The sequence below is a fragment of the Cyclopterus lumpus genome, chromosome 14, assembly GCF_009769545.1.
Source record: "Cyclopterus lumpus isolate fCycLum1 chromosome 14, fCycLum1.pri, whole genome shotgun sequence".
NCBI lineage: Eukaryota > Metazoa > Chordata > Actinopteri > Perciformes > Cyclopteridae > Cyclopterus > Cyclopterus lumpus.
Window position 1 is genome coordinate 14,821,125 of NC_046979.1, and position 23,499 is coordinate 14,844,623.

A 23,499-nucleotide genomic window follows, 5' to 3' on the forward strand; every position below is an offset into this window, starting at 1 on the left:
GTTGTTTGTCTATGCACCTGCTTTGATCCAATGAAATTATTGTTTTTTCTGTTAAATGCAGTTACAGAAAGTTTTAAGTGCTAGTCACTTGCATTTTGAGATAAAAACAATCATTTTATAATGTAACACAGTGGATGCATTCTATAAAGAGGGCAGGATACCCACTGAGCCAACAGATGATCGGTTAACTTTCCCTTCAAGCCTTAAAATCCCCGCCATAGAAATGAAATATCCAAAATGCCACTGAAATACATTGACTAATAATACAGCAGCGTTTGAGGTTGAGCTACAGGACGTGACAGGACATGATTAGTTTGTGCATAATCAAAGTTGGGGCTGGATAAACATGTGTCCTGTGTGAGTGCACATCGGAGCTTTAGGGATAAAACCTATGTTTGTTCAGTGTAGGAAAACACACATTATGACCATTTTTAAAGGATAAAAAAAAGCCATTGTTCTCATGAACCGCAACCTAAAGCTCAGCTCCGAGTACAACGGCGTGATGTCGACTGCAATGTTAAAATGAAATTGTAATCCTATGATATCCTATGTAAAGCACATTTATACTTTTTCAATTTGTAAATGTAATACACATTTACATTTTTTCAATTTGTATATCATAATTTCCTTGTAAAATAACATGAAACTTAATTATACCTTAGAAATCAAGCAGTAGCACAAGAAAAGTGGTCAAGAAGTATAAAGGCTTTTTTGGGCAACTGTATGTAATAAATCAAATATGTTAACAGTGACCGCGTCTGTGAGTGTATGAAACCCTGCCAATCGGTATTTCCTATCTTTTCCAGTCAAAATGACACCTGATGATCATTTAACTTAATACACACGGACAAAGGATGATATATATAAAAACATGAAGCTCAAGTTTGGCACTGAATAAATAAACACTCCAGAGTGCAGCTGAGATTGATTTACAATAGTTTAAAAGATTGGCTCATGCACCAATCACAGTGTATTTTAAATTAAGATGCACAGATGGACATTTTTATTGCCAGAATGGCCACCTGAGAAGTCACCTATAATCACATATCAAATTGTCATCCTTTATCTGTATTAAGCTAAAAGGCGATCGATCAAATGTCATTTCTATTCAAATCAAGGCAAAAAACTAAACTTTTCTCCTAACCCTGTGTGTGTGTGTGTGTGTGTGTGTGTGTGTGTTTGGCACACATTTGGTTGACAGAAAACCGCCGACAGGATGGGGATGAGTCTTCCAGGGTTTTCCATGCTCAGACTCCGGCGTGCAGCTGTGTTGTGGCAACAGATCGGCAGCCGACCATCCCGTCGCCGACTGTTGGAGATCAACAGTCTGAAAGAAAAGAATCAAAAGCACACATTTTCAAAAACAAAGCTTTTTATACTTTTTTAAATTGTATTTGTCTTATCCATTATTATAGTTTGCATATTCATTCACAGTAAATCTAATTTAAATCTAACAACATGTTGCAGAAGGTGAAGTAGTTTGGATTATATATATTTTCTAAATCGTGTTGCGTTTAAGCTCCAGCTAGCTGTTTGGGTAAATATCACATGACGCGTGATATCTTACTAAAAGGATTTGACTGATTGGAGTTTCATGCACACTGTTGCACATGTCAATATTATGTGCGTTGCATCTTTGCGTTGGACTTATCAGTTCCAGGGATTTTGAACCGTTGATTCTTTTGAATGAATCACTGCTCTACTTCTGATCACGTCGGCACAATAAAGTCTGTAGCAAGCAAATATCTGGGTTGTGATTAGCTGCAAAGATTTGTTTTATCTTGAGGTCTAAAAATGAGAAGAATTTCCTTAGAAAACCACTTTATTAAAGGCTAATCATAGTTCATAGTTCAGACACAAGTGTACATAAACTCTCAGAGTCAAATGATTGTCTGCGACCTCCACACTTAAAAAGGGTTCCCTGCATTTATATTCTTTTGTTTTTTATGCATATATCCTTTATTACAATTCTATACTGTTTAAAAGAGTGAAAAGATGCAGACAGTCTGGTTCATTTTCCTGCATGAAGCTCATGAATGTGAGAACATGGCTAGTCTGCGGGCTTGTTCCCGAATATCAACCTGCTAGAAGTGGATCAGATAAAGGTAACTAACCATTTACAACCATCAGACAAACTGTTACATCATTATCATTATCTTTGCGTCTTGCCGAGACAATAAACTGCACCAGCAGCGCCACGTTCACATGAACACTGTGTCGTAAAGCAGATGTGGCAATACAGCGATTAAAACATGGGGCACAATTACATATCTTAATCTAATTCTGGGTTTTTAAATAAACTTTTAATGTGAGCATCTAATTAAAAGGTCATTAAAACAGGTGCAGTAATGTAATGTTAGCAACATTATTAGATTATTCTAATATATTCTAATAGATATTATAGATATAATAGATTATTCTTGGATATTTGAGAAGCCTGTTTGTTTGAGGTTTTACACGCTGCAGTACAGCCACCGTCCTCCTGTATCCAGGCTTCAGATATTGAGCTCCATTATTAGAATATGGCTGCAGTTATAGAAAGCACTGTGTGCGGTTTATAAGAGATCAATCCCTCTGGAAAATGACATGAAAGAGTAATTTACAGATTATTAACCGCACCTTATTTTGCTTGCTGTGCATGTTTAATGCATACATGTATATACCCAGTTCAAATAACGAGGCAATTAATATGAATATACATGTAGACGCAGAGATGGAATAGTATTAGATAAATCAATCATGCAAATGTTGTAGCTGCTCCGAATGAATAAGCTGCACACGTTGTTTGTTGAATTTAGTCCCCTAATTTATACTTGTGTTTACGTGAATATACATTTTAAACATACTTTCATTTCTTGTCATGTAAAAGCAATATGTCTCTTATTCAGCATTAATCCATCAAAAATGTACTTTACATTAACCGTTAAATAATTGTTGATGTGTGAAATGTGATGGAAACGTCAGAGCTGCCATGTGAAATCCTGCAGCCGATAGCACACCCACACATAAACATAAACACCTGGCCGGGTTCTCTCCTCTCTACCTCCATTTACGTGCAATGGCTCATTACCAGCAGACAAATCAATTGGCTTTGCTCTTGTGAACACCCACTGGTGATAATAAAAGACTCTACAGACAACCCACAGCCTGGAAACACAGCGCTGCCCTCCAGCGTAAAGGTACACATCAGGAGAGGATGAACGGGGGAGGAGGGCCTAAGAGCCAGACATTAGTTTTGTCTGTGGATTATGCACATCACATAACAAGCTTACATCCAGCTAGACAACTAGGAACTATGTCGTTTTTCCTTTCCCCTATTATGAATCATTTCTTTCACATTTCCTAGTTTTTTTATTTTATTATACTCATTATTGGTTAATCAGCTGATTATTTTACAAATGCAACTATTACTTGTTGGCAGAAAATTGTGAAAATGCCTGTTATATTTCAGCCAAAATTGAGAAAATCAGATCTATAAGAGATATGCATAGAGGACTAGGAAAAGCAGCAAATATTTACAAATGAAAATCTAGATTAGTTATTTCTTTATTGATTAATCAGATACACTTTCTGTTGATTGACAAATCAATTAATCAACTAATAGTTTTGGCTGTTATGACATTGCATATTGAATAAAAAAAGCATAATTCTGACTGAAAATAGTCCATCATCAACTTGTTCTGCAATTAATACATTTTAATTAATTAGAGCAGCTCACTATTATTTTTATTATCAAATAATCTACAGATCGACTAATCCGGGAGAAGATATCAAAATCAACAATATTGAAAAATGCCATTTATTTACCAGAGTATTAGATGCAATCATTTTGTTTTTAGGCGACAGTGCACATAAATAAAAACATTTCTGTAAATGTGTCAGTTAGACAAGAGGCTATTTTTCATCTGTAGTCCCTGTAGTTAAATTCATCAGTCCAATTACGGGATGATCATATTAATAATCATATTACTATATGACAAAGAAAAGCAGCACATCGTCACATATAAGAAGCCTAAACTAGAGAGAAGTTTGCCTCTTTAATTGGTCATAGAATTGTTGGAGATTTATATTGACTAATCGCTGCAGCTCTACTGAAAATTTGCTATTTCCAGACAAAGTAAAGATGCAAACAATGTTTGTTATCCTAAAATAAAAAAAAGTGAGTGAAGAGGAGGAATATAAGAATCTTGAATCATATTTGGTTGTGGATAAGTGGGTATTATATTATAACCTTGGAATCTTCAATCTGAGAAATCACATAAGCAATTTATTCATAGTTTTTAAATATTTTTCATTTTAATTTAATATTTGATGCATTTTGTTTTGCCTTATAGACTTTGTCTTGCCCCCTCCCTTGTTTGCCGTAGTAATGAGTGTCTTTTGGTTACCAATTACCTGAGTGTCTACACATGAACACATGAAGGTTCAATACAGACACTGCAGCCTCATACAAGCTGTCTCAAACTGTAATATCATAAAAGATGACATCTACGAATGTATAGAGCCTCAGCTGCAGAACATCTGAGCATTTTTTGAACCCACAATCTCATGTTATATCCAATTTGAGTTTAGTTTAGTTGAATAGATATTCTAATATGAGATGAGTTTGCAGTCCAAGTTGTACTTACCTTGACCATCCTTTCTACTGTTCTGGTGTGCTCTCAGTTCTTCTGACTTGTAGAAATCAATACTGGCATACGTGTTGAGGCCGGAGCCAGCACTGCTGCCCACGGCACTTCCTCCGATGGTGTAGGCGGCAGAGGTGCGCTCCACTGCGGCTTGAGGGCTCTCCTTAATGGCCAGGTCAAGGTCAATATAGTTAAGGCCCGGTCCAGCAGATGAGGGGGAGGCTTGCGGTGGAGGTGATGCAGATAAACTAGCCGCCTGCCTGTTCTCCCACAGTGAACAATCCAAACCGTGCCGATGGCTCGCCGCCTGGCTGCCCTCTGGGAAGATGGAGGTAGAAGAGGGTGGGTGGCGTGGGTGGCGTGGAGGTGAGCTGAATGTCTCTGAACGGCGGCTCTGCCGTCCCTGCGAGTCACCTCGGGCTAATCTGCCGCTCCGCTCAGGAGACTGGTAGGACTTGACTGGGGAGAAACCCGAGCCTGTCTCCTGCTCCAGGGATGAGGGACCAGAGCGGATGGCAGGTCTTGCTGAAATGCTGGGATCTGAACCTTTGTTGTCCATGAATGGAATAGGGGCGTCTGTTGGCATTGCCGCCATCTTTACTTTTGCTCTGTACCCGGCATTACCCTCTGCTGTCGGAGGAGTGGACGTGCTGTGTTCATGCCGGGACTTGGGCGCAACAGCTGGTGGGCCCGGTGGGGTGCTGAATGTGGATCTGGCAGGAGTCAGGGGCCTCGAGGTCTTCCCTAAGTCCATGCTGACGTATTCGGCAGAGGTGGACAACGGAGCAGAGAAACTGCGAGGAAGGTTGGCGGGATTATCGTGGCAGAGGAGGGGTTGATTCAATGGCCGGAGGGTTCCATGGATCACTGGTTGTCCACGTTCAGACCCTGAACGTCGCCCTCTGCCATACTTATTGTCCTCCTTGAACACAATGCTGACATACTCACCGACATTTGGTGACACTGATGGCAGCAGATTCTCCTTCACCCTGGGAAGGGTATTTGCTTTAATAATGTCTGAAGACATGCTGAGGGGACGACCCCTTCTTTGTTGCTTTGGGCTCTTACTACTTGATCCACGTTTTTGATGATGGCGGCCATCTTTTGCGCTTGTTCCCGCAAACTTGTACTCTGCTCCAGTCCTTACTAAACTCAACACTCTCCCTGCTGATATGGTCTTGTCTTCCAGGCTCTCACTGCTGGCGGAGCTGGAGGAGAAGGAAGAAGAAGACATGGAGAGTTGACAGCCTCCTGCAGAGCCTGCTGCAATTTTGTTTCTCTTGCTGTATCCCACTCCCCCTTCCCTTCCAGTACTGTCATGCCCACTGCTGTCCTTTTTTCCCTCCCCTTTGTTTAAGTCCTCCTCAAAGCGAGTATATAGAGTGTGTTGATAAGCTCTTGGCAGGGAGAAGTAGGAATTGAACATTTTTGGTTGCAGTTGGTGCTGTTCGGGGTGGAAAGGCGGTGTGCTGCAGGCAGAGCGGCTGCAGACAGGTGAGATGTTCATGTAGTCACTGGCTGCCCGGCTCTCCATGCTGGACCTGCTATCCCACATGCCCAGTCCGTGCAGGTCCGTGGAGCTGCTGCTGTTGGGAGACATGACCATGTAGCCCTCTGTGCTGGGCTGACGGAGTTGCTGAGGGGGGGACACACTGTTGTTAGGGGTCATGGCCATATACTCATCATCTGCCCCAGGTTTAGCTCTGGTGTCAGACATACCTATGGAGAGAGAGAGTGAAACAGGAGAAGTGACTCCAGGCAGCATTGACATATAGCCAGTATCCGCGGCTGCTACACCTTCCACTTCTCGCCTGCTTTTGTCAGTCCTCTTGCCTCTTTTCTTCCCTCCTGCATCAAGCTGCCCTCCCCCAGCTGCCAACCCCCCTGAGCCAGCCCTCTCTCGATTAGCACTCTGCGACATGATGGCATATTCTTCCTCGTCTTCATCATCTTCATGTTTTCTCTGTGGGATCAGTCGTTCATGGGCGGCCAAAGGCAGAGAAGCTCTTTTACTCAATAGTCTGCGTTCCGCCTCAGATTCCCTGCTGGACGAGCGGCGCAAAATCCGCCTGCCTTTTGAGCGATGATGGGAACCGAGGAGACCCTCTCGCTGTCCCATCACGATATAGCTGGAGGAGCCTTCTCCATGAACGTGATGTCCGGACAGACTGGGTACGAGCAGAGAGTGTTCCCCAGGGCTGGAGCCATATTCATCTGAGGAGCCATAGTCGCTGGGTGACCCTGAAACAGAAACTCTCTGAGAAACACGAGGGTAGGAGCAGATCGTCATGCCTCCCACTGCTGCCCCCACTAGGCCGCACTCTGAGCCATGGCCAGAGCTGGAGGACAGACTCGGCGCAGGAGAGGGAGCGGGATTAGGTGTGTACCGTGCAAGGCTGAGGGTAATTTTAGCTGGAGTTGGGGCCCTGGTGGGCTTGGGCCTCAGGGTGGGCGTAGTTGAGCAGGAACCGTTAAGACTTGGGCTGGAGCTGGCCCATGTGCCTCTGGCACTTGCTCCGCCCTCCTCCGACCTGGCCCCGATGCTGGCAGTCCGTGCCCTCGGGAATCCGTGGCGTGACGTAGGTGAAGTGCTCGTGCTGCTGCCTCCTGTTCCGGGGGTCTCTGTGCGGGCTCGTCTGGAGAAGCCCACCTGACTCGGTGGCAGATTTGGATGATGTCGACGGCTCGGGACACTGATGGGGTTTGAAGCGGTACCACCCCCACACGACGTCCCCACAGACTGGGATTTACTGCGCTGACGGAACTCCTCACTTAGGGCCTTCATGGCCTCCAGCAGGGTCTCGTGCATGTTTTGAGCCACCACAGAGTCATCCACCTGCATCCAGAACTCTCCAGGGCCGGTGACCGCTGAGCGGCCCACCTCAATGAAGAAAAAGTTCTCTGAATGGCCACACCTGCGAACATTCATCAGCTGCAACACCACAGATGCCACATCAGAGTTAAGTTTGACAAAGTTGACTGTCTTGTCAGTGAGGCACAGCCGGTAGATGCCCACTAGGTTCCTGGCATGCCCAAGACCTTTAGGCCAAACCTTGACCTGCCACACTTCCTTGACGGTTGGAACAGGAGAAGGAGAGCTACACTCTCCACTACTGCCATAGTCTTCAGGAGTTTTACCTAGGAAAACAATGAAGAATAAATAAATATACAATTAGGGAGTTTCATGACTAAACATATCATGCATACATACATTAGGAAACACCCTCTATTTATGTAAAAAACATAACCTGTTTAAATATTAATCAAAGCCAAAATGACAAACCAGTAAAAGTGACTAATATTACTAATTAGTAATATCTATCATGATTAAACAGCTACATGCATGAAACTCTACTGGGTCGCAGCATCTGCAAAGCAACAGTGCTGCAGCTAATTCATCACTTTTATGCTACAGCTCTAAAATTAATAAAGTCTTAGGAGACAGAGAATACATCTACCGAAAGCAGCATTCTCGATTGTGAAATAATGCATCATATTTCAGTTTAATGGCGATCACATGACAAATTATAATTATAATTTTCGTCGCTATTATATCCACTGAATATATGGCAACTGTAGTGGTTTCCGCCCCCATCCTCAAGAATTGTTTTTAATTTATTAGAGATGATCCCCACTGGAATCACTGTAACATGATATATTAATGTGATTCAATCTCCATTTGTGCGTCGCTGTGCACATTATACGGACATGTACACAGTCAAATAAATTAGGAACAGTGTTTTATGGTGGCTGTCCCTGAGACATAATCTCAACAAAATGGGGGTCTGTACTCAGTGTATATCTATTCAGGATTCCACAACAGGACAATATAAAACGCTGGGCAAGCCCATCAGTCTCAGCTAACTGACACGCAGAGAGATAACAGGGACGCTGGGTGTCGTTCCGCTCCAGCATGTAAGGACAACAACGCAAACACGAGGATAAGCAACGGAAACACATTGTCCACTGAGAGCGCGCTGCCGATGCCATCTCCTCCCGACCAGCAGCACCGCGTAACACCAATGTAGGTTAGGCAGTCAGAGCTGTGCAGAAAAACAACAACACGGGCTCGAGCGGAGCGCACCACGATAGGCTACTACTATATGATGCATCCCGTGGATGGTTGCTATATGCCCACTGCGCCATGCACAAACACACCGTCGAATGAAACGGGCTGCATTTCAGACGGGGGAAAAAAAGGAATAGTATTTCATATTTATGCCATTTAATAACGCATCGAATTACATTTTGCTGAGAGAATTATGATCCGCAGCCTCATTTTGCTGAGAGAATAATGATCCGCAGCTTCTAGGTGTATTAAAACCAACGCGTATTGAGACTGTGCAGCACAGACACAGCACATGCCGCCCATAGCGTGTCGGTCGACCCCGTTCAGTCGGATCCACCTGCCTCTCGGTTTAAAAACACCACCGTCCAGATTGCTTAACTTGCACTGATTTATTCCAAATAAAATGGCTAAATTAGAGCTGCAGCAAACACGTACACGCAATTCGAGCCAGGGATGTGCAATAATGAACCACCGGGAATGTGCACGGAGAACAAACAGCCAGGATGGGCCCCGGTGCAGAGGCAGACAGGAGGAATCACATCACACGTTTCATATCTTACAGTTGCCCTGGAGGTCCAGCATTGCTTGGTACCACTCATCCTGGACCTCCTCGCTGTCCGCAGCGATGGCAAAGCTCTCGCTGCGGGTGTACAGGACGATCATGTGCTTGTTCTTGGAATCCGCCCGCTTGTTGATGTTGAAGCAAGTCTCCAGGCTCAGGACTTTTTTGGGCACAGGTGATTTACTGCGGAATTTCTTCTCGTTCTCGTAGTACTCCAGACGAGCAGGACCGTGCTCCGAGGCCGCCCTCAGCACGAAGAACCGCCGGTGCATTGATTTATGCTTGCGGAGATAGCCGCTTTTCTGCACGTCTTCATAGTTCTGCGGCTCGGCTGCTTGGTTCTCCATGGCCGAGACAGAGGGGTACGGAATAGATTAGAAGCCGATGATTTCAAGGGGGAAAAATCGACGCCCATGTGCACACCTCATTAATCCATTGCGCCTACGTCCTTCGTCCTCCCCGTGTCCACATGTAAGTGTCCAGCATGTGTGCGAAGGCTCAGGATGGGAAAATGAGCCAAAGCATGCTTTGGGTCTGGGATCATACTGTGAATCCAGCAGCTGCAGGAGGCTCCGCGCACCGAGCGTGCACAGCGTCCACCGCTGCTCGTCCTGCAGCCCAACCCAGTCCTGCCCGATCAAGTCCAACCACAGTGCAGTTCGTCTCCTCCACCTGTCTGAGGTTGCCCACATTCAGTCTATACACACTACTGTAAAGCTAAGGGGGAATTAAACAGTAGTTCCTATGGAGACTTTCAAAATAAAACCACTCCCTAAATGAACGTAGGCCTTTCTATACCCATCTATTTATACATTCGTGTATTGTTGTCATCACTTATACTCTTGTCAGGAACAGGGGTCAACATGGGAAGGACAAGCACAACACAGGCACATGCACAACACAGTATTTGTGTGAGTGCCAGGCTTGTCCAGTGTCGTGAGAAAAAAGACTCAAACTACTGTACATTGTTTACCCTTTTTTACCAGCCAATGTACAACAATAGAAGATAGCAGAGTTATGAGAATAAAAGCATGTTACAATCAACAGCATATAACAACTATGTCTGATACAAATTGCACACATTGCTGCAGCATTAGCATATAGTCGGCTTTTCTTTTGTTGTCACATGAAAACAGTGCAAGCGCGTCGCATGAACTGCACGAGTCAACCCTAGAATAGTGCTTTCTTATCAACCACATTCAAAAGGGTTTTCTTTGTGACCACAACCCAATGTGCTTTTATTGCGAAGGTCAACCTGCTGTGTTTCCGGTCGTCGCTTGGCTCTGTCTGGTTGACTTGACTCAGCTTCTGCTAGACTGGCACCTCCAGGCCGTTGCCAGCCAAATGCCACGGGGGGCTTCAGGACTGCTGGGGCGCACAGAGGAACACGGTGTCCAGTCGGACAAGACTTCGTTGATGATCACGTCGACGATTGGACAGTTCATGTCGTTTAATTCAGCATTTAGTCCTTTGCAGTCAGGGTGATTTGACCCTACTGACTGCAAAGGAGGAGGAAAACAGATGAAGAGCACGCTGTTTGAGAGGACATATGCAGCTATGGGCTTCATAGGTTGGTTTGGGAAGTGCTGTTGAATGCCATGCAGACGTTAAATGCATATGTGTGCATCATTTAACAGGAAAGAAAATGCGAGGGCAACATGAATCCCTAGACACTATTAGTTATTACTTAGGAATCTAATATTTTAGTGATATAAAATGGTATTATAATGTGTTATGTAATGGCTTTATCCGTGTTCAGTTTGTTGTTTATTTCTTTTTCAGTTTAATTTAAGATCAATCGAAAAATCAGCTGTAAACTGATTGTCTTGGCCATCAGCAAGACATTCTCGACTGATGATGACATGCAGTTTAGCATTAATCCAATTAAATCAGTGATAATAATCACAAGTTAAATATACTGGTGGTTATCCTTTTAATGTGGACTGAGGCTTTATGATGATTTATAATGTGACCTATACATACATACTGTACATACAGAGTATTAGCTGAATAATAATGCCACATGCTTATAAATAATGTATACCCTAAGCAACAAAATGCTAAACAATATAGGCGTTTAGAAAGAAAGTCTTTCACACGATCCGTGGTTAAATCCCAGGGTGTGATTGCACCACAAAGTGCCAAAAGAGGTTTGGCATAGCAACCTGTCAAACTGATCAAATTGTCCTCATAGCAACCCTTGTTGGTGGCAGAAAAAATAATTGCTTTTGAGCTGACATCGTCCTCAGGCCACCGATATCACAAGCAGTGCAGACAGGATCTGCATGATTTAGATATAACGTTTGAATCATTTTCTAACGAAAAATATTATCTTATTGTCTCCGGTAGCTCACACATAGGACAAGTTTGATTTGGCATAGAAATAATCTTTTAAGGAAATCTCCGGACCTAAAGCAGAAAAATATACTCTGACACTGAAGAAAAAATATAATTATCTTTTACACCTTCTATGTATAAAAAATGTTGGCCGAAGTTACTGTGAGATGGTGCAACCGAAATGCAACTTCAGCTCCGTGGAGGTTGTGTCTGGGCAGGAAATCCATTAAATAAACATGCACAAGATGTATCAAGGTTTGCAATGTCCAGGAGGAGATTCGGACACTTGACAGGGTTTGCTTACCATGTGCAGCGTGTTGCACAGAAGTTGCAATATGTAAAAGCCGTCCCTGTCATTTTCCTTGCATTGTTCCAGTAAAACAGTGTTAAACCAGCCCAAAAGTGCCCCAACACACATACGAAGACACAATCTTCACTAAAACCATAATTTATTTACAGAGACACATTGAGAACACTTTCAAAATTAACAGTACAGTCCATTCAGTTTTGATGAGATCAATCTATTTGGCAAATTGATTAAAAATCTAGCAAACGTAGGTCCTACCTATGTAAATAGAATAACTCATCATAGAAACATGCAGACAGCTTTTTCCGTGCTCTTCATCTTGATTCAGAATCCTGCGTTTCATCTTCGTCAGGGCTTTAATCATGCTTATTGTCGCACCGCGGTGAAGTTGTTGGGTTTGTTTTATTTTGTTGAGTCTTTTTGTCTTGTCATTTCCTGTTTTATTTTGAAATAGTAACTCTCCTCTCGTTTCTGGTCACTTACCCTTGCTCATGTGTCACCAGTCTGATTGTCTTCCCTGATTCCTGATTGTGTCCAGCTGTGTCTCCACTTCCCTCATGTGTCCATATAGTCGGCGTCTCTCCTTGTCCTGTGCCAGTGTGTTCGTTTCTCTCCTTACGTGCGTGCGGTCCCTCTAGCCCTGCCATAGTACCAAGCCTTGAATACCAAGCCATCGTTTTCCGTTTTCATTGGATTCCTCCAAGAGAGTGATTTTGTAAGTTGTTGTGTCCTAGATTTAGGTTATTTGTTAAAGTGTTCCTAGTCTTTTGTTTCCTCCGTAAGGAGTGGTTTTGGTTTAGATAATCTTTTGTAGTGCCTCTAGTTTTTAAGGAGTGTTTTTGTTTTCCTCCAAGAGTGGAGTGATCTTTGTTTTGGATAATCTTTTATAGCCCTGCTTTTTCCTTTTTATTTATTGGAGAGTCAGTCTTACTAATAAAGACAACTTTACCTGAAAAACCCTGCATTTGTGTCCTGTGTTCTGCCCGGACGTGACACTTATAGGGCCAGTGATTAACACCTAATGGTGTGAAAGACTACACCAAAAGCAACCTGATAATCAATTCATCATCGCATGTCCATTTTCTTTTTTCGATGTTAGAAGGGGTCAGCAGGTGAGCTCCCGAGGAAAAGAAGTATGCAGACTGAAACTGTTGTTGGAGAAAAATAATCACATCCCGACATTGCTTTAATATCAGTGCTGCAGCAGTCAATGAGCAAGCCGACAGAGAGGGTGTGAACAATGCCGATGCTCGCTTCTTGAATTCACTGTGATTAAATCCTTTGCCATCTCCTTTTGTGTCAGGCTGGGTTTAGGGAACCCGAGCAGAAGGAAAACTCCACTAAAAGTCCCTCACCCTGCAGGACACAAACACAGACTAACTATGTACAAATTTACAGTATGTACACATCCCCAAGCCAAACAGAAATGACTCAGAGGACTATGTCCTCCCCGTTTTATGAGTATGCTTTCCCCCACATGTTCTGTAAATCCCCTGGGGTTGGGCACGGAGCGACTTAGTGAACATTTGTTCCCCATAAAGACCTTCAAATACAGCTGCTGTTTGGGGTCCCGGAGAGCCCAAAGAGAAAATAGGCCAAAAACTCAGACACTGCCAGACATATTCATCTAGAAGTCTGTGCTTGCACATGAGAAGGCTCAATCTGCTGAAGCACATTATTGGAGATAAGATTTTCAGCCAATTGCATATCAGTGCAGAGCAGAGCTACTGTGTGTGGCAGAAATCAGGTCTCCCCATTGCTGTCCTATTAAGACCCTGTTAACACACAGCTGTACAGTACACTCAGCCATACATGCAGCATGTTTCAGTAATAGGCTACATGTACTTTAGGTGAAGCACTAGTGAAACTGCATAGTCGTTAGTGAGCAATAGTTTGGGTTTAGTATAATGTTGTTTAATTATTTCAAGCTTTACAGATGTTTTGGCCTCAAGTTCATTTCCAGTATGTTTCTTTATAATTACCACTGGGACAAGTCATCTAATCTAAAATTTAGAGCACATCTTTATCTTTGATACACTCAATTGAATTGATGAGTTAGTCAAATGAATTCAAATATGCCTATTGCAGTAAGGGGATAACATGTTAGGTGACAATATCACAAAGATATTGTGATTTTGTTCCCCATCTATATTCATCTAACATTAAATAAACAAACCCAATCATTTGTTTGACACATTTGAACCATGTTTGGATTATATGGCTTTACTCATCAAATGTGTGAATAATCAGAGTAATGCTGCCACCAAAGCAATATCAGAGTCCCCCCTGACCTGAGCTTTTTCCAGCTTAAGTTCCTGTGGAAATGTTTCAACGTACTAATTACGAGTTGTTGTAAAAGGCTAATGCTCCGAAAGTGAGTGCTCTATTTGACCAAAAGATGAACAGTCAGACAGTAATAGCATCCACCCTCGGGATGTTCATGATAAAATATCTCCAATATCTCTACAAAGCACAAAGATCAGTACAAATACGGACACCCGTACAAGTACAAATACATCCAGTACTTGAAGTACAGTATTACACGGGATACTGTAAACTCATCCATTCCAATCCCTTCTCGCTGTCTTCTAAACCAATACATTTTGGGATCTGTCATTCAATCTTGGTGTGCATATCATGCTTTGTGTGTACTCTATTTGTTGTTGAACAAAAGTTGCCTTTTCTACTATAAAGATTATTTCAGTATATAAATGATTTCCAAAGAGTATGAATTCCCTTGTCACCGGTGCTGGATTTCATTTGGAGCATAGCACAAATTATAGTAAATTGTGGTTGTTGCATGCATGTTCAACCTTTCCTCCACACTGTGTATTTTTTTCACTGAAAAACAATGTTGATCTAGAAAGTATCACTTTTCATTCTGGGACATTGGTAAAAAATTTTTTAAATGTGCCTAGCCCATCTTCTTCTGTCGATCCAAGAATTTTTGTCGTCTCTCAGGAGGTATCTCGTCCAAACCGATACCATGATTGCCTCCCCTGTAACAGGAAATACAGCTTTTTATGGACTGAGATTGAGAGAGCACGCCATGCCATTCACACCATCTCTTGGTAACGTTAGGTTGTGCTACAGTAAAATACAGTGCAAAGATTAAATAAGGCAAATCACATAAATTGCATATCCGGAGGAGTAACCCAAACGTTCCCTTACCCTGTGAGGTCAGGAGGAATAGGCAGAGGCTTGTTGAAATCCTCTCTTCCTACCAACCAATATGTGTACTCAATCCCTTTCCCCTAGAAATAAACACTCATTAGAATTCATTAGCTATAATTACGATGCCAGTGTTGCTGTGGGTACATTATGAAAGCGTTTCTATTCATGTTACCTTTAACTCTGTCATCCCTCTGGTGTCAATTTTGTATCCCAGATCCAAGGTTTTAAGAACATCGACTGTGCTTCGGTTCACATGGATTCTGTAAGCTGTGATGGAAAAAACAGAAACACACAGCGGCATTTACACACTGACATTGCCGTAATGTCAGTTGAACATGTCAAATCTCTATTGTCTTTGGAACTTTAGGTTTAAAATGATAATATCTGAGACATTTAGAGTGAGGCTGTCATTTTGGTACAAAGCCACTTGGTGGCAGTAAACTACCCATTAGTATCTCGCTGCTATTAGCAAACACTGTGAAAATAATACACTACAAATTATAGCTCTGCGTACAAACCCTTACTTTAGTATTTAACAATCATCAGCTTTAGATTTACTTAAATTATCAAAAGTAAAAATACTCATTGCAGAGTAAAATGTTACTTGTCAGTGCTTTACTATTATATATGATATTTATTGGTTGAATATTACTGCTGCATCAATGTGCATGTTGCATTTTACTGCTGTAGGTGCTGTAACTTAAATGTATATAGTTTATTTAGCTGAAGATGTAGGAGAAATTTCTCAACACATAAAGAAATAATTCAACCTTCAGTTCATCAGAAAAATTAATTAAGAAAAACAACAAAAAAAACATCAGTAACAAATAGTAAAAACTAGTAACTAAAGCTTTCAGACAAATGCGGTGGAGAAAAAAAAAGTACAATACTTGCTTTAAAGATCAAGTGGAGGAGAACTATAAATCTGCATGAAATCACATTTTTACTTGAGTACTGAGCTTCATATATAACTTCTGTTAGAGTTCAAAGGTGAAGAGTTTTATTTATTATAGTATGATCTTCTGGGAAGAGTTTTACTCCTAAACACAAGTTAAATGTACTTGGAAATGAATACATAAATGCATACCTAATTTATTCAGCAGGCAGAGCGTACTTGGTCAGTGACGTGGACATTTACACCGAAACTTCAAGTTGGCCACTAATTCTGCTGATAGTCTTAAAGGATTAGTGAGGACTGCTCACTTAAAGCCCTGTTTAGGCTCAGGCAGCATGCACACCAACTACAGCTGTACTCTCAACCATGATATATATATATATATATATATATATATATATATATATATATATATATATATATATATATATATTTTTTTTTTTTTTAATTAATTAATTTTTTTAAGAAAGAAGAGGAGATCTGTCTGGTCTATATATTGATGTATGAGTCACTCACGCAACCCTGTGGACTCCATTCGAGATGCCGTGTTGACAGTGTCTCCAAACAGACAGTACCGAGGCATCGTAAGACCCACTACTCCTGCTACCACTGGGCCTGCAAACATAATAAATTTTCATTGCAATAAAAGTACGCAATTATTTTCCCAAAACAAGACATGAAAGATGTAAACTACCACTTCTTCATAGAATAGAGGTAGTGTGCAGTGTGTTAATTGGATGACAGATCTCTAAGTGGATAGCCTTTCACTGTTCCAGGAATAAGTTCCAGACGAGGATGAAGGAGGTACAAATAGCTCCTTGCCTTAGCAGCTTGGGCTCCTGTACTCTTATTCCTCTCTAACATATACATTTTTTCGCACTCTGGAGAGAAGTTTTGATTAATTTTCTGCCATAGTACTAATAACTCATTACACGTGTACGTGACTCTTAAAGTAATCACTCTTGGCACATGTGCAACATTACTAGCGTATATAGAGAGAGAATTATAGACATATTGCTCACCAGTGTGCAGGCCGATACGAATTCTGACCTTCAGTTCAGGCATGTGCCTCATCTTGAAGGTCCCGATGCAGTGGAGGATGTCAAGAGACATGTTGGCCATCTCGGCTGCATGACGGTTGCCGTTCCTCGTGGGGACTCCTGAGGATACCATGTAGGCATCTCCTATAGTTTCCACCTTAATACAAAATAACAGTTCAGCAAACACACATATAGTCATATATATATATATATATATTCATATATACACACTTTTTTTCTAGCACTAGTTAACACTGCATAGTATTCTCTTGATAAATAGTGGATATAAATTGAGGTGGCAAATGTTTTCCTGGATCAGATCAGATTCAGGAACAGAAGAGGAGCAACAGAAGAAATATTTAACAACAACAACATACAGAATCCTAGATCTAATTCTTATAGACATTTTGACGGGAAATACAAAAAGACCATGAGCGGAATACAATAATTAAAAAAAGTTCCCCGTTGCTATACACTCACCTTGTAGACGTCATGCAGTCCAATGATAGCATCAAAGAGTGTGTAGAGGTCGTTGAGGAGGTCGACCACCTCGATGGGATCGCTGAGAGCTGAGATGGTGGTGAAGCCCACGATGTCGCTGAAGTACAGCGTGACCTCGTTGAAATGCTCGGGTTTGACTGGCTTGCCTGTTTTCAGCGCCTGGGCCACGGACCTGGAGGAGGAAGATGATGAGTGGAGGACACACCGGAGGTGCTGAAGCAGAAACAGCCTGGAGACCGCTCAAAGTAATCTTACATTTTCTTGGGCATCACAAACCGACTTTTACAAACGTTCAATGGCTGTGCCTTTCTCTTATTGATCATTGCAATCAGGCAAAGTGACATTTCTAAAAGCATGACTGAGATGCACACAATGACAGCAACAGGTGACTCTCTCCTCTCAATGTGTAGGAGAGACACCTCCCTTTGGCACATCAGTGATTTCAAACACAAGTATGATTAAATATGATAAAGAATCAATAAGGTATGATTAAACTAATCCAATGCAATGAAGAACACTGTTGCGTATGTTGCCTTGCAAAAATGATCACCCCCTTGCAATCTTTCCAATGTTGTTGCATAACAACTTGGAATTAAAACAGATTTTTAGATTTTATGTAAAGCAGTACAAATTGGTGAAGTGAAATGGAAAAAAAACAACTGAAAAGTGTGTGTTTATGTATTTCCTGTCTTTGATATGTAGCCCCTAAATAAGGTCTGGTGATACCAATTACCTTCAAAGGTCACATAATTAGTGAAATATTATCCACCTGTGTGCAATCTAAGTGTCACATAATGTGTCACCGGATCTAAATTATACGTTCCTTATTAGAAACTTACATTACATTTCATTTAGCTGACGTTTTTATCCAAAGCGACTTACATTCATACACCGTGGACACAGCTACAGGGAGCAATTCAGGGTGAAGTGTCTTGCTCAAGGACACATCGACTAGGGCGGGGGTTGAACTGCCAATCCCCTGATTGAAAGACGGACCTACTAACCACTGACCCACAAATGGAAAGAACTACAACAAAGCTGCCAAGAGAGAACCAATTCCCACAGACCAGACAAGAGAAGCAACAAAGAGACAAAAGACCACCCTGTGGGAGCTGGAAGCTCCACAGAGGAGCTTGGAGTATCTATTGGCAGGTTTGTTATGAAGCAATATTCTTTCCATTTTCTAATAATGGATTTAATGGTGCTTCGTTAGATCATGTGACACTTAAAGTGCACACAGGTGGACTCTATTTAAATAATGATGTGATGTTATCAATTGATTGTCATTGTGTAAGATCAAGCTAAGACAGAAACAGAAGATCAGTTGCACTACAAATCATACGGAAAACACAACTGAGGGGTTGATCTGTTGCGAATACTGAGGCACATCATGTAAATGGTGGCCTGATGACATCATTTAACACATCATTGATTCCTTAAAAATAAACACCCTCCGATTAGAAACAGACTGTGACTGATTTAGGTGATAGAATAAATTCTACGAGCGGGACATGCAACCATGCTAAAATGAGACCGTGTCTGACCTTTGACCTCCCTGAGGATGCAAAAGTAAGAATAATGTTCCGTTGTAATTGTGCTGATGCTCTATATGCCTTTAGTGAGCATGACGTCACAGGTTGTGTCGTGTGTTCGGTAAAGTTGCCGGACACTCACTTGGGCAACATCTGAGCCACCAGTTTGTCAGTCTTCTGCCTCTCCACCTCCAGCTCTTCAGTCCTCTCTCGGATCAGATCCTCCAAGTTGGAGGAGTACTGCTCCAACATGCACAGCATAGAGTCGATGATGTTGGTCTTCTTTCCTTTGCTGATGCTCTTGAACTGTCCCGTGAAAAGGAGGGAACAGGACTTTAATTTCCAGCTTGCTACACAGAACTACACAAAGAGGAGTAGATGTGGATTGACGCGTGTTTTCAGTGTTTTTACCAGCTTGAAGATCTCCTCAAAGGTCGGCCTCTTAGCTGGCTCTTCACTCCAGCAGTGTTTTATAACCTGTATGACCTCCACCGGGGACTCCTCCACGGACAGGACAGGCCGACACAACGGAGGAGGCGCTTTGAGCTTGCTGATAATCTCTGTAAACACACACGGATGTTATGCATATGCACACAGAAATGCACAAAAACAGACAAAACACCTGGTATGGAAAATTCATCTCTTATGTGATTTTGTGCACCCAATTGTAAGAATGTCATTAGTGAGCATTTCTTTTCAGCTCAGTGCAAACTGTTTTGTGTATAAGGTGAGCGCAGAACAATAACAACAAATAGCATATCATTATCCACACAGGTGGGGAACATAAAAGACAGGATTTCAAATAGAACCTGCACATGTACTACTTTACTGTTTCTTTTCATGTACCCATCCTTTAATTTACTTTACTAAGCCCAGATCACTCACCCTTGGGCGGCATGTCCAGCATGCAGTAAGGTGCAGAGCGGGAGATGACCTCCTGCCCAATGATGGCGAAGCTGTAGACATCACCAGCGAAAGTGCCCCTCCTCCTTTGACTGGCGCTTCTCAGCAGCTCAGGAGCCGTCCAAAGCAGATCTTTACAAATATTGCACAAGGTAATAAATAAACAAAAATATTGATCGGTATGAGCTTTGTCAATAAATGTGTTGATGGATGCACGTGAACTCACTTTCTGGCTTTTCCTCATCAGTGTCAATGCCTTGGGCAATCAAAATTTCATTGAACCCATAATCTGTCACTTTCAATACAAAGCGCCCGTCGACCACACAGTTACGGGATTTGAGCCGTCCGTGGATGATGTCACGATTGTGCAGGTACTTCATTGCCTGGTGACAGTTTGAGGAAAACGTGATGAGGCAACATGACAAGATGGGAAATGAAACGCATGTTGGTCATTTTGTCTCTCTTACCCGAATCAGATCCATTAACAGGGAAGACTTGAACATCCAGTCAAGGCGCACTTCCTCATTGTTGAGCAGATCCTCCATGCTGCCCCTGGTGCAGTGTTCGGTCACAACGGCGAGGATCCCAGAGTCGCAGAACAGTCCCAGGAACAGATTGAGGTTCTCATGCCTCATGTCTCTGAGCTGATTGGAAGACAACAAGACATAAGTCAATGAGTTTGATGCGTTCTATTGTGGCCAGGTACCAGACCAGTCTATATTTGGATCATGACACACACATTCACTTACCTTAACAAAGACACACTCAGTGCTGCTGTTGACACCTGATACAGGTCCACCAGGGCATTTCTTCAACCAAACCCAGTCACCCTGGGACAAACACAAAATGACAGTCTTTGTGAAACCAAAAACCACCCAAAAGGATAAACAGGAGTTTATTAAATATGTCAGTCGCCTCACCTCAAACACAGCAACATTGGAGCTGTCTGGTGAGGACGCCATGTAGCTGCGACCGGACACAGAGTGATGAGGTGTCTTTATATCGAGCTGGCTTTTCAGGATACTTTCGTCATTGATCTTCTGCTCAAACACACAGTTCAAAGAGGACGGGGCAGCTCAGAGTACATCATCTTTTACAGGCAGACAACTTTCATGCATCACTTGCAAAGCACAGGGAAGCACAATACAGACAGTATAGCCAGAGATTCAGCAAGGAACGGACCCGTTTGCTGATTTGGGTGTTGATGAAAACCAGGTCGTCCAGGGTCAGCACGACCTTTGTTGTTCCACTGTTACCACCTCCAAAGCTGAGCCCAATCCTGCCACTTCGCCTGGACAAAAGAGGAAAAAACAAGAAAAACAATAAGTGAAAGATCACACAGGACTGCACCAGATGATAAATGATTATTTGATACTCTGCTGTACATACTTGAGACTAATAAAGATGTTAGCTCCACATCCAATGAACGCAATGAACGCAAGAAGAAGAAAGAAGAAAGTGACTGTGTCCATGCCTTTGGGAGTAGAAGAAAAACACAACAACAGTTTGAATGCACTGAATTATTCAGCAGTGCACACGCTAATATGTATTATTATTACAAGTGCCCTCACCTCCAGTACAGGCAAAGTATGGGCTAAACCAGCAGCTTGAGTCTGTGTAGGGCGAGCTGCCCGCAAAATGGATCGAACGGCCGAGGTATTTCAAGCTTCCGATCCCTCCATATGTATGAGCGGCATCCAGAACATGAGTGGAGTAGAGATAGTGGCCAATGCCACTGTAGTCCAGCACTACATAGCGAGCTTGCATGCCATCACTGTCCCTGCCAGCCTTCAAGGGCTGATTAAAGCCTTCAAATTCAAAGCCGCCCTTGCTGTCACCCAGGATCTCACCGGTTACCCAGCGGCCTCCATTTGCGCGGGCCTGCTCAGCAGCCATAGCTATGTAGTAGATCATGTTGTAGATGGTGCCAAAGAATGGAGAAACCTTACAGGAGAGAGTAATGTGATTATTTTTGATTCAATTCAAATGTCGTGCCTTTGTGTATCCTCTTCTTCCAGATTTGACATATTTTTTCTATTATCACTTCTTTTATCATTTACCATTACTATACACAAACGTATCACACAAATCTCACCTGTTCTGGTGGGGTGCTGCTGCGGATTTCGTAGCTGTCCTGAGCGTCTTTGAAGGCCTCATAGAAATTGCGTTCTCCAGAGTCCATAGTGATGGTGAGGACTCCGTCATAGGCTTTGCGCAGCTTGGTGTCATTGCCTAGCACATAGTAGGGTGCATCGTTGTAGGGTAGTGAGTAGAGGAGGGTGTCGTAGGGGATAAACACGTAGCCACGGTCGATCATACGCATGAACAAGGCTGTTGTCAGAAGCTGGCGCTGGGCTTGGCCACCAATCAGGACAGAGGGCATGCACATAATCACCACTGTGGAGAGAAGTGGGATTAAAAGCAGATTCATTTGCATGACTCATGTGGAATAAAACAGTGTGGAGATGGTTTTAATTGTGTTGTTGTTGTTGTTGTTACATTTGTGTTTTTGTTCTTATTTCAGTCATCTTCGCATCTGAAACTCACCTCTGACCCGGTCAGCCTCCCTCACTTTTGCCAGCGCTCTCCGAGGCCCATCCTTGTCGGACCCTATCGTCACCACTGGGTTGACAGGAAGGCCAAGGGCCCTCAGTGACGAGGCCAGCTCCTGTCCTGTGGCTTCCCACAAATCTGTCTCCTCTGAGACTATGGCCACATGGGCCCAACCAAAGTATCGCAAAACAGAGAAAAGTACACGAGAGGACAGTGGCAGCGGCCGCAGGAAGTTGGAATACATCCCTAATTTATTCATGTTGGGTTTGAGGCAAGCCCAGGAAAGAATCCCAACATCCCACTCTTTTGCATACAAAGCGGCTGAGGAGCAGTATCCTGGGTTGGCAGGGCCCAGAAATGCAGCACCATAACCTTCCAGCTCAGCAAAGCGGGCCAGGGCACGGGATGACTTGCAGTCCTCATTGACCAGCGTGTAGTCATACCAGTAGCCTTTGTTGAGGGAGGGGTCCATGTTTATGCGGGCAGTGGCGAGGCGGGCTGCCAAGTCAGGAAGTGCTTTGGAGTATAAGAGGTCACATGTCCAGGGTCCGACCAGGGCCACCTTGAAAGTGGTTGCCCAGGTTTGACAGGGCAGAGATGAGAGTATGAGCAACGGCAGGAGGAGCCAGTTCCCAGACCAGCTCCTGGAGCGTTGCACAGGGGATGATGGCAACTGTGGTTTTGATGATGAAGCTGCTAATGATTTGAACACACTATATCCACTGCAACTGTTTGCAGCCACTGTCCGCACGCATCCTTTTCTCTTCACTTTTATTGAGTCGTGCTGCCATCGTGGGTGGTAGGACAGGTTGTGCAGAAAGCGAGGGTCTCTGTGACTTGCCATTTTCCTCTCACAGCTATGCTGGAGACACAGCAGGGGAGCGGAGAGTTTATGGTGATTAGCGTGACAGTGAATGTGTCTTTGTGGATAGGACTGCCTCCCTTGGCACTCAGCAGGCCTCTAGTCCAAAACTGGACAGGCGATGAGACAACCCCAA

General features: G+C 43.0%; 2 protein-coding genes across 2 annotated transcripts; both read right to left on the reverse strand.

Annotated features, from left to right (window-relative positions):
* Positions 1-1,073: 1,073 nt before the first annotated feature.
* si:ch211-284e13.4 (insulin receptor substrate 1-B) lies at positions 1,074-9,606 on the reverse strand. The gene is made up of 3 exons (XM_034550386.1): positions 9,258-9,606; positions 4,629-7,766; positions 1,074-1,327 (listed from the first exon to the last, which is right to left on the reverse strand). Exons 1-3 carry the CDS (start codon positions 9,604-9,606, stop codon positions 1,320-1,322), a joined length of 3,495 nt encoding a protein of 1,164 aa, XP_034406277.1. The 3' UTR covers positions 1,074-1,319.
* A 5,211-nt stretch (positions 9,607-14,817) lies between these two features.
* gucy2d (guanylate cyclase 2D, retinal) lies at positions 14,818-23,345 on the reverse strand. Its single transcript, XM_034550233.1, has 18 exons — positions 22,496-23,345; positions 22,044-22,345; positions 21,520-21,892; positions 21,338-21,422; positions 21,131-21,239; positions 20,869-20,988; positions 20,698-20,778; positions 20,416-20,592; positions 20,175-20,331; positions 19,931-20,080; positions 19,457-19,605; positions 19,188-19,351; positions 17,493-17,685; positions 16,995-17,169; positions 16,489-16,587; positions 15,250-15,344; positions 15,075-15,157; positions 14,818-14,902 (listed from the first exon to the last, which is right to left on the reverse strand). The coding sequence occupies exons 1-18, from the start codon at positions 23,343-23,345 to the stop codon at positions 14,818-14,820; spliced, it is 3,447 nt and encodes a 1,148-aa protein (XP_034406124.1).
* Positions 23,346-23,499: the final 154 nt, after the last annotated feature.